Source organism: Dendronephthya gigantea, unplaced genomic scaffold, assembly GCF_004324835.1.
Source record: "Dendronephthya gigantea isolate DGI-Jeju-01 unplaced genomic scaffold, DenGig_1.0 000011F, whole genome shotgun sequence".
NCBI lineage: Eukaryota > Metazoa > Cnidaria > Anthozoa > Malacalcyonacea > Nephtheidae > Dendronephthya > Dendronephthya gigantea.
Genome location: NW_021163021.1, coordinates 1,143,662 through 1,155,501, shown reverse-complemented (window position 1 = coordinate 1,155,501; position 11,840 = coordinate 1,143,662). Strand labels below are relative to the sequence as shown.

General features: G+C 38.2%; 1 protein-coding gene across 1 annotated transcript; it reads right to left on the bottom strand.

Annotated features, from left to right (window-relative positions):
* On the bottom strand, positions 1–1,596 carry LOC114518605. The gene has a single exon (XM_028538619.1). It carries the CDS (start codon positions 1,594–1,596, stop codon positions 1–3), a length of 1,596 nt encoding a protein of 531 aa, XP_028394420.1.
* Positions 1,597–11,840: the final 10,244 nt, after the last annotated feature.

Genomic DNA, 11,840 nt, shown 5'->3' with positions numbered 1-11,840 from the left:
TCATATCAATTTAATGCGCCTGTGTTTAATTCCAGACCACACCTTGCCAAGGTTTTGGAGATCAACCTTCTCAGCCAGATCTTTTTCGCATGCCAAAAGCATAAGAGAATCAAGTCTTTTATTGTCCATTGAATTTCTACAGCGGGACTTGACAAACTTAAGCTTACTAAAACTTCTCTCGTCTTTGCATACTGTGGGAGCTGCGGTGAGCAAAAGCCTGTATGCTTTTGCTAGCAAGGGAAATAGGCCAACACGACTTTGGCGAAGGGCTAGATCAGCAGCGTATCTGTAAGTAATATCTGACTCTGAGATGCTATTACTTTTCGCAGGTTCATGAAGGTATGGAAGGAACATTTCAGATTCGGCAAACAACAAGGCTGGGTGTGGGAGGTCATTTGGATAGATCTGGCAAAGTTTTTCAATTTGTTCATAAGTCTGCAGTTGTGTTGGGCACAGACCGTCCAACAGAGGTTTCAATGCAGACTTTATGTTCTCAGCTTTCTCTTGTATTTGTAAAAGAAGGGTATCCAGAACAAGAGCAAACTCTTTCCTATAAAATTTAGGCATTTCCATCTCGGCAGTGGTGTTTTGTCTTTCGTCAAGGCGCCTAGGTAATCTTCTAGTTCGATGATATCTCTCGTACTCAGAAATTGCAACCACTTCGAAATTGGAAGCAAATGACACAGATGCATCTATAAGATCGTCTATTTCCGCATCTGATTCTCTGATTCTCTGAATGTTTTCTCTCGTCATTGTTAAAGCTTCTATAGCTCCAGTTATGTCAAGGGTTTCTCTTTCTAGCACCTTCGTCATCATCTTGGTCTTGATGAAAACGTTTTTAGCGAACATTAGTGAAATAATGAAATCAAATCTTAGCATTCGACCCAGTAAACCAGATGCTTTGGTTTTGGTATCTGGATTAGCTTTTTCACTACAATTTAATGCTCTGTGTGCTTCAACAACAGTATCAAAGCTTCTCCATGCGGCTTCGACTGACTCAGGACGAACTGTCCATCGTGTTTTTGACAGATTCCTTAATTGTAGTGAATTTTCAACTTCTTTCAGTAGATCAGCTAATGCCTTTGAACGTTTTGTACTTGCGTTGAAAAACACGTATATTGCTTCCAGAACTTCATACATGTTTTTTATGAGGGCACTAGAGTTACTGCTGTGTTCGCTGACTAAGTTTGCCCCATGAGCAATACATGGTACATAGATTATCTCTCTTTCAACCTTTTCTGAAAGCTTCTTTTGTGCTCCATTGCATTTTCCCGACATATTGGAAGCGCTGTCATATGTCTGAAAACACAAGGTTGAATTGTCAATCTTACACTCCGCTAGTGACGATAGAGGTGCGTTTGCCATTCCTTCCCCAGTTTTATCTGTCACTTCTTTCACTTGAATAAGGCGTTCTACACGCTGGTCATTTGTATCCAAATAACGAACAGCAACTGCCAACTGATCCTTATTTGAGATATCTGGTGTTGTATCAGCCATCACACCAAACATGCCAGCAATGGACACTTCATGCACTATGTCCTCACGGACAGCATCAGCTAACAACTGAATAAATTCATTCTGAGACTTTCCAGACATATACGTCATCTGAAATTGCTTCATGTCTTTGCTTTCCAGCCAGTGCTTTAAAGGTGGGTTGTGCCTGCTTAGAAGAAGTGTAATTTGATGGAAATTCTCTCCGTGTCATCGCCATCACCTCGGAATGCCAAACCCTGCCGCGCCATTGTACGTGCAACATCAAGTAAAATAGTAATCACTTCAGTGTTTTGTAGTCGGAGTTTCTCTTCGGCTAATAGGCATGCACGCATTTCCTTGCTTACTTGTACATCAACATGTGAATTGGTCCTCGTAAAACTCAGGAAGTCCATCAATGCTGCCTTGTGTGATTCGCTAGTAAAATGGGCAAGAAGCTTGCCTTCCTTGTTTCGTCCCAAACTTCCTTTCATTTTGGACAAAGTACGAATTCCTGTAATCCAGGACTGATCAGCTTTGCTCTGACCTGGCCCATGAGGGAAAAGCGTGCATATGAAACAAAATGCTGCGTCTTCTGATACGCTATATTCCAAGTGGGGAAACTCACTGTACCAATGATCAGAAAACTTGCACTGCTTTGATTTAATTTCCAATTCTTTCGTTTTTGGAAAATAAGTTAGTCGTGGCTGACAAGGTCCAAGCATTATTAAGTGCTTCTTCTGATTATCCGACAACTTGAGTGGCCTTTTTCCGGGATCATGGTCAACTAGGTCGTTTTCTTCGTGCGAAACACACTTAAAGTGAGTTGCTTGTTGGTATTCTGTTAAGAGTTTTTGTGCTTCTGTGTATACATCTGATGCAAGATTTTGTGTGCGATCAGAAAGCTCCACAACTTGCACAAGAAATTCTGTTGGGTTAAAAGACTCATTCTGTACCGTTGTGGAAGCTAGCGTTTGTATTGCTATTGCAAGGCTTCCAAGCACTGATGCTTTAGCAGCACAGGATGCCCAACTTGATTTCTCACCTTCACAACCAACCAAAATGTCATTACTCTCAGCAGACGTTATCATATCACTTGCAGACAGCGTTTCATGGTTTTCCACACAAACACAAGCGTTTCATCACAAGGATTATTGTTAATAATTGCACTAGATTCAGCCGAGGTGTCAATATTCGTTACCTCGTCCATCAAGCAATCACATTCATTCAAAACACTATTACTATGCATTAATATATTTTTGTCTCTTTGTTCTATATTTGCTTCAAGTTCATCATGTGTTGTCATAGTTTCATTTGCTAATTTTGCTTGATGTTCTTCCTGTGCATTTAGCTGTGACAAGTTTATGGAATCATCAATAAAAACCATACTTTCTCCTTCTGGTATTTTTGTGTTAAATTGGACTTTATTCAGTTCATTGACATTATCAGCATGCGCTAGTTCGACTTCGACAGATGTGGTTGCACTATTTTGGCTTTCTGGATTGTTTACAACAATATATTTGTGCATTGAACCAGCTATTTTCGCTACCTGTTCACATTTGCGTTTTTTGGCTCTTCTTTTAGCTGCACCAGAAGTGTTCGAAAGCTGTTGTGCAGACATCTAAGATTTAAAAGCATCAAACTACTCAAATATGTATTACTATTAGCTCATCTGAAAAATACAAATACAATTATACAGTAATACACTAATTTATGCCGTTATGCATCGTGCCTTCATGGAGTAAACTGTAGTGGATAAATATTACATAGCAACAATAATAGTTACGAATAAATGAATAAATACCCGGCTTAATTTGGCTTTAATCCTGCTTAGAATCTTTCAATATGATGAAAATGAGCCCACAGTTGATGTGATCAAAATAAGCGCGGAAAACTTCATGTAAGTCGTGCTTCAAAGGGGGAGAAAACGAGAAGAAAACGCTAGTTTGAGAAGACATTAGGGGAGAAAACCAGTTGAAAATCGAAAAATGTTGGTTATTTTCTTCATAAATATAATTATTTTTAGCTTTGTTGTTAAATCAAATAACTGAAATAAGGCAAGTTCGTCCCCAAAATCAGGGCCCTTAGCATTTATTTTGGGGGGGTGATACACCCCCCACACCCCCCTAGGAGGCACGGCCCTGACCACTGCATGGTGCTGACTGCTGGAAGCTTTCAATTTAATAGTTCATCATTATAGGTTAAAGCTAATAAGCTCATCAATATACATGATATATGATGATATAGTTCAGTACAGAAAAATTTCTTCTGGCTAATGAAATCCAGCTAAACAAATAGGCAGGCTACCCTTGGCTGAAATTGCACATCTTCCTCCTGCCAATGATTCTTATCCTTTGTTTCTTTGGACTTTAATTAAGTGTAAAGCTCTTTACATCTTGTTACCTTTTAGCATTCTTTCAAGAAAATGTCTAAAATATGTATGTAATATGTAAAATAAATTACTTCCCAGTACAGACTAGGTTGTTCAAACCTCAAACTATACATTTAACTTCTTGTGCCACCGTTTTTTGGTCAAATATTAAAATATATAAACAACAACATTTATCTAAATGCTGTTCACGAAAAAAAATGGTGAAATTTTATCTAAAAAATGAAATTTATGAATAGTATATTTACCTGTCAGTCAACTGCATTTTCGTTTCGGTAAATTTCTTGAAGTTGAATCCTGTTTTTTTCACAGGAGTAAAATGTACGACTTCACGAAAATGTTGAACATATCTGATGAAAAAGTTTTTACTTCAAAAATATTGACTGACTGAATAATAAGTCAGGGCAATAAAGTAGTGAAAATGACCAAGATGTCAATGCACAAAATGTCATTAATGACAATGTTTTAAGTCTTTTCGGTGGCTCTGAAGGTGAATATGATCATGATGGCGGCAAGGATGAAGCCAAAATTTCCAACTTAGATAACGAAGATGATCTTTTGAGTTCAATTTCGCAAGATCTTTTCGAAACTACCGATAAAGGTCCAGCAATAAACGAAAAACTCACCAAAATTACAGACAAAAATTTTATTGTAGAACTAGAGCCTGGAAAATTGAAAAATATCCTGCAAAAACATCCAAGACCCCAAAATTGTGAGCAACTATATGTGCCAAAGGTAAACACAGAAATATGGTATAAAATGCCAGGGTATACCAGGAAAAAAGATATTAAACTTGCCAACCTGCAAGATACATTACGGACCAGTGTTTCGGCTATAATGAGCTCTTTGAATGATATCATGCCAAGTCATGAAATGAAAAGGTAAACAGACCAAAAAATGGTTGTTTCAAAATTGGTAGATGCCACTGCACTCATTGGGCATGTTTCTAAAGAGCTATCCTTTAAACGCAGAGAATCGATAAAACCATTTCTTTAAAAATTGCTGGATGGCCTCTATTGACCTAAAAGATGCTTACTATAATGTGCGAGTAGACCAAGAACACCAAAAAATTCTAAAGTTTTGCTATGGCAATACACTGTTCAAGTTCACAGTTTTTCCGAATGGTTTATCAACTTATCCAAGGAAGTTTACAAAACTTTTTAAAACCACCATTGGCCTGACTTAGAATCAATGGCCATATTATTATTGCCCATATTGACGACTTATATTTGCAGGGCAAATGCTATGCTGAATGCATGCATACCATTGTTGAGACCATGAAACTACTGGAATGTCTCGGGTTTGTTGTACACCCTGATAAGTCAGTTTTCATTCTAATCCAGAGCTTAACATTCTTGGGATTTACCATTAATTCTAAGACCATGACTATTGTTGTGTTCTCTCTTGTATTTGAATCGAAATTCTCTCTGTGTGCTCAAACACACTTATTTATGTACACATGTCATGAATTAATTAAACTAATATGAATATATTACATCTCCCCTGTTTAATTAGAAACTTAAAGTTACTATTTTTGTTTGTTTACGTTTTTCTAAAATATAATGTTAATAAATGTTCCAAAAATTTTATACAAGTGTTAGCTATATAATGTTACTATTATGTTAATCTAAACATAGTCACCAAATCTCTGAGGTTTCTTCACGACTCGTCCTGATCGCAATTTCATGTGATCAGCTGCAGGATATTGTTCCGAATTTCCTTCCTGAGTGGCTTTTAGTGGCGATTGTAGTGCTTTTTCTATCTTGTTTGTTGAGTTATCTGTAGACATTGACTGTTCATTATCTTCTGATTCCGAAACTTGAAGAAGATGTTGCCTGTTCCGTCTAAACTTTCTTCCGTCCGGAGTACGAACATGGAACGACCTTGGTGTCTCGTCCTTATCAGCTACCACAGCTGATTTCCATGTTCTTTTTGGCATACTCGAACACTATAATTCAGATTCAACGGAGGTAGAGGCTTTGCTGTACGGTCATAATGTTCTTTCTGCTCCAATTTCTTTTCTTCCAACATTTTTCTTATTGATTGGTGATTAGTCAATTTCGGTAACAATTGTTTGTGATGGGTAGGCAGGTCTGTTCTAAGCCTTCGATTCATCAATAATTGTGCTGGAGATCCGGTTATTTGAATTGGCATGTTCCTGTAACTTAACAAGCTGAAATATGGATCTTGATTACTTGCTTTAGCCTTTTTTAGTAGATTCTTCACGGTTTGGACGGTACGCTCTCTACGAAGAGTACTGGGGACCATTGTCCGAAATGACGACTTCTGGTATACCATGTCTGGCAAATATTGACGTAATATGTCGAATCACCGTTGTGCTCTTTGTATTGACAAGTTGCGATATCTCGAAGTGCTGTAATAATCCACCACCAATACATAATTGGAATTATTCCAAACAAATAAATCAGTGGCCACTCTCTGCCATGGAGGCAACGGTATTTCGTGAGGATGAAGAGGCTCCTTCTGCCTTGAACAGAATTCCGTTAATCACCGTGATCTCGTCCCTGTAATTCCAGTATTGACGAATCAACTCACCTACGTTTTTCACTTCATCAGGCCATCCTCTCTGGACTTGCTTTTGAAGCTCTTGTAATTCATTGTCATCCTTCGTTGCATTACGAATTTCTTCCAACTTTTCATCAGACACAGGCATTTGCTTCAATATGGCTTCCACGTACGCATCTATTCCTAGATCGTCCGGATTGCAACCATCACAAGCACCATTTCTTGACAAAGTGTCTGCAACCAGAATGTTCTTCCCTTGTATGTACTGGACTGTAACATTGTATCTTTGCAATCGTATTTTCATTCTCTGTAATCGCATGGGAACCAAGTGTAATGGCTTCTTCATTATGGTTTCCAAAGGCTTATGGTCACTTTCAGCAACAAAGTCTCTTCCATAAAGATAATGGTGAAACTTTTCACAACCAAACACGAGGGCCAAGGCTTCCTTCTCTATCTGGGCATAAGCCTGTTGAGTAAGTTGTTAATGACTTTGAGCACTTTTACTGGCTTGGACAGATCATAATACTTCAACACGGGACCCGGAACTTCTGTGATCATTTCCTTAATTTCAACAAAAGCTTTTTCATGCTCAGGACACCAACTCCACCCCCGATCATTTTTGCATAGCTCTCTCAGGATAGCAGTCTTTTGCGACAGATTTGGCGAGTACTGAGAGAGGTAGGTGAACATGCCCAATTGACATTCTAATTCTTTCTTGCACTTTGGTGACTCCATTTCCTTTACTGCTGCCACTTTTTCTGGATCAGGCTTCAGGCCGTCCTTAGTCAGCAGTTCACCAAAGAATTTCACCTGGTTGGAGCATCGTTGTAACTTTCTTGGGTTGAACTTGATTCCGTTCTCTTTGGCTCTGATAAGTGTTGCTCGTAGCCTTTCATCATGCTCTTGAATTGTTGACCCTGCAACTAAAATATCGTCAACAATAATATGTACACCAGGAATACCCCCAAAAATTCCATCCATTCTCTTTTGAAATATTTCTTGGGCAGAACATATCCCAAATGGCATTCGTAAGTAGCGATAACGACCATAGGGAGTATGGAATGTAGTTAACTCAGACGACTCTTTAGTGAGAGGTATTGCCCAATACCTGGATGTCGCATCAAGGACAGTGTAATATTGAGCACCAGCCAATTGACTAGCGATTTCCTCTAGGGTAGGCATCTTATAGTGTTCCCTATTGATTGCCTTATTAAGATCTCTTGGGTCTAAGCATATTCTAACGTCCCCGTTTGGTTTGGGTACCACCACCATCGAGTTTACCCAATTTGTTGGCTCGTCAACTTTAGCAACAACATTTAATTTTTCCATTCTATCTAGTTCAGCTTTGACTTTCTCCCTCAAGGCTACAGGAACTTTCCTTGCTGCATGTACGACGGGCTCTATTTCAGGCTTTAACTGGATTGAGTGTTCCCCTGGTATACAGCCTTGCCCAATAAACAAATCTTTAAATTTGCGCATCAACTGGTCAGTTTGACTACACTTTTCCATGTTTATAGCCAAGACTACTTTAATTAATGCCAAATCCTTGCAAGCTTTCAAACTTAGTGCACAAGGTGCACATGCATCAACCATGTAAAACTCTAATACGCGAACGCTATTCTTATACCTGCACTTGAGTTCACAGCAACCAAAAACGTTAATCTTATTTCCCCCATTTTAGTGTTTTCTCTCAGCATTTTAAATACCGCCATAGGCATTACATTCACTTGTGCCCCAGTATCCAATTTTACTTTGACATTATAAAAATCATCAATAACAAGATTAACGGATAATTCATCTTCGCCCCCGTGATTCATCAGGTTCATTAATCCTTTCATTGTTTTGTTCTAAATTGTGTATGCCTTTACTCCTACACATTCTTGAATAATGATTGAGCTTATTACATTTAAAGCATACCTTTCCCTCTGCTGGACATGCCTGCCTTGTTCCATGTTTTCGCCCACAGCTTTTGCATTCTTTCATTTTAGATTGCTCTTGCTGGTGATGATGATGTTGCTCTTTGTCTTGTTGTTTTCTTACCCACTTGTTTTTGTACATTCCATGTACATCCTTGCTCTGTTCTGTGAGATCCTTCATTTGTGTTGATGATATTTCAATTCCTCTAGCTATCGTTAAGGCTCTATTTAAGTCTAACTCTTCGGCTTGTAGAAGTTTTTCTTTTACTTGCGGGTTGTTTGTGCCACAAACGATTCTATCGCGAATAATTTCTTCAGTTAATTCCCCCGAACGCACAGTCTTTCACTAGCCGTTAAAGCTCAGTCACATACTGGTCAATAGTTTTACAGTCACGTTTATCTTATCACACTCACGTTTTGCTTCGGATTACAATATGCTTCGTATCTCTCGAACAAGACTTTGATTTTATCTCTCTCTGTCGACGATAATATCCATGTGTTGTAGATATCTCCCACGTTGTCCTACATACAAAAGGAAATAGCCGCATTGTTGCTTTTCGTCCTTTTCTGCCAACGGGCCCTGAAGCATTAATATCATCGTTTGTTTCCAACGCTTCCAATTTTTGGCAATATTACCGTTCTTAAATTCAAGCTTGCTGATTCCAACTGTTTTGGATGCCATGCTTATTTGTATCTTCAAACATATATCCGACCTATCCCACACCTGACACCATGTTGTGTTCTCTCTGTATTTGAATCGAAATTCTCTCTGTGTGCTCAAACACACTTATTTATGTACACATGTCATGAATTAATTAAACTAATATGAATATATTACAACTATTACTCTTACGAAAGAAAAAATTGAAGAATTAAAAGATCTTATCAAGGAAGCTTTGGCTTCACCACAAAAGGTCAAAATTCGGGCTATGGCAAAAATTATAGGTCACATGGTGGCTAGTCTGTCAGCTGTGCGTCATGGTGCACTTTACTATAGAAATCTTGATAGAGATAAGATAAATGCTCTAAAAGTCAGTAAGGGTAATTTTGATAAATTTATGAGTACACACAAAATGGAATGGTGGTACAACCACCATGACAAAAGTTTTGGTCATATAACACAAGCTATTAAAATCGATGAAATTATATATTCGGATGCCTCATTGAAAGGTTGGGGTGCAGCCTTTGGTTCTCAGAAGACAGGTGGGAACTGGTCAGGTACAGAGGCGGCATCCCATATTAATATCCTAGAATTAAAAGCTGTGTTACTTGCCTTAGAATCTTTTAAGACCGAACTTAGTCATAAACATGTTAAAGTTATGATTGATAACAGTGCAGCTGTTTATATGATTAATAAAATGGGCTCGACCATACAGAGGCTGGCAATGACATTGTTGTTGCAATTTGGGAGTTCTGTATCAACAATGCAATTTGGTTAACTGCGGCACATGTACAAGGCAGCCTTAATGTTATAGCTGATGCAGAATACCGCTGTGTGTATACAGGTGCATAATGGATGCTACAGCCATCCCTTTTACATGATGCATTGTCCAAACTAGGTTTCAAACCAGATATTGACTTTTTTGCATCCAGGTTAAATAAACAATTTGCAAAATACTGCTCCTACAAACCTGACCCAGGTGCATTGCACATTGATGCATTTTCCATATCATGGAACAGCACAAACATTTATTGTTTTCCTCCTTTCAGCTGCATTTTACAGGTGTTGCAGAAGATCATTCAGCAGAAGGCAGAAGGTATATTGGTTGTCCCCAATTGGGCAACACAACCTTGGTTTCCCCTCCTAGAACAAGTCCTTGTCAAACAACCTATTCTCCTGCCATCATCCAAACAAACACTTGTCCTACCTGCCCGGCCAATGGAAATCTACCCACTTCATCAGAAACTGGAACTAAAAATATGTCTTGTGTCCGGACACAGGTGGAATCCATAAGTCTATCCTCGTCTGCAGTAAATGTAATTATGGCTTCATGGAAGAAGGGTACCAAAGTTCAATACCAGACATACCTTACTAAGTGGACAAAATGGTGTGCAGACAAGTTTTGCAACCTGCTTACTGCCCCAATACCAACTGCAATAGATTTTCTTGCCAATCTATATGATTTGGGTTATTCCTATAGTTCTGTTAACACTGCTAGAAGTGCTTTATCCTCTCTCTTACAAACTGAATCCCCATTTGGGCAACAAACGTTAGTAAAACGGTTCATGAAGGGTATCTTTGAGCTAAAACCAAGTTTACCATGTTATTCTGATATGTGGAATATAAACCCTGCATTCAATTTTATTCGTAAGAAACCAGAGTTAAAAAGTACGACTCTAAAGGAACTTACTCATCAACTTACTTTTTTATTGTTAATGTTAAGTGGCCAAAGATGTCAAACTATTCACATGTTATCTATTGAGAACATGAAACTTAGTGAAACACAATGTAAATTTTATATTTCTAAACATGTAAAACAGAGCAGACCTGGTAAACATCTTCAGCCAATTATTTTTAACAGCTACGCTAGAGAAGGAAAGCTTTGTGTGGTTAAACACCTGAATGAATATTTAAAACGAACAGCTCAGCTCTGTACACCAGAATGTAAACAGCTACTTATTAGTCTTCAGAAACCTCATGGTGCAGTAACAAAGGAAACAATTTCTCGCTGGTGCAAGCAATTTGTAAACAGTGCTGGTGTAGATACTGACAAGTTTAAACCACATAGTACTAGAGCAGCATCAACCTCCCATCTAGTAGCCAATAACATTGACATCACCTCAATATTGAAATCTGTCGGTTGGTCTAATGAACATACTTTTCAAACGTTTTACTATAAACAGTTAGAGAAACCTGCATTTAATTTTGGCTCAGCTTTGCTGGAGTCTGTAAACTAGTAATTTGAGACATATATACTACATTGTAATTATATAATTGATGAATGTTTTTACCGTTTGTGTCTCGTTACTTTAAACGAATTTTTGCTCTGTGCTAGCTTTGAAATATCATATTAATTCGTACAACTCCATAACAACCGTAGGCTGATGAGGTAGTAGAATTTAAAAATTCAACGAGACTTACCTTAAGTTGAAGTTGGATTTGAATTCTACAAGTCATCAGCCAGGGAGTGAAAGAGTTGTACGCCCTCCCATTAAAAAACTGTGACCCAACCCACAACTCCTATCACTCAGCATTAGGGTAGCTATGAAGTTTGGTTCTCCGTGAGTTGTCCGCACTATCTCGTATTAATTTGTACAACTCTTTCACTCCCTGGCTGATGACTTGTAGAATTTAAATCCAACTTTAACTTAAGGTGTGTCTTGTTGAATTTTTACATTCAAATCCAAATCCACCTATGGTTGGGGTTTGGGAGTGTCTAATTTTAATACAAAATAGTATTTGCCAATTATCCATTTCTAATTTACTCTTATTATTCTCCCTTCTTCTATCGTATACTATGGATAGAGTGATGCTGATCTAAACACAACCAATGTTCAAAAGGTAGAATGTATAAATTGTGGTGAGAAGGTAGTAATGT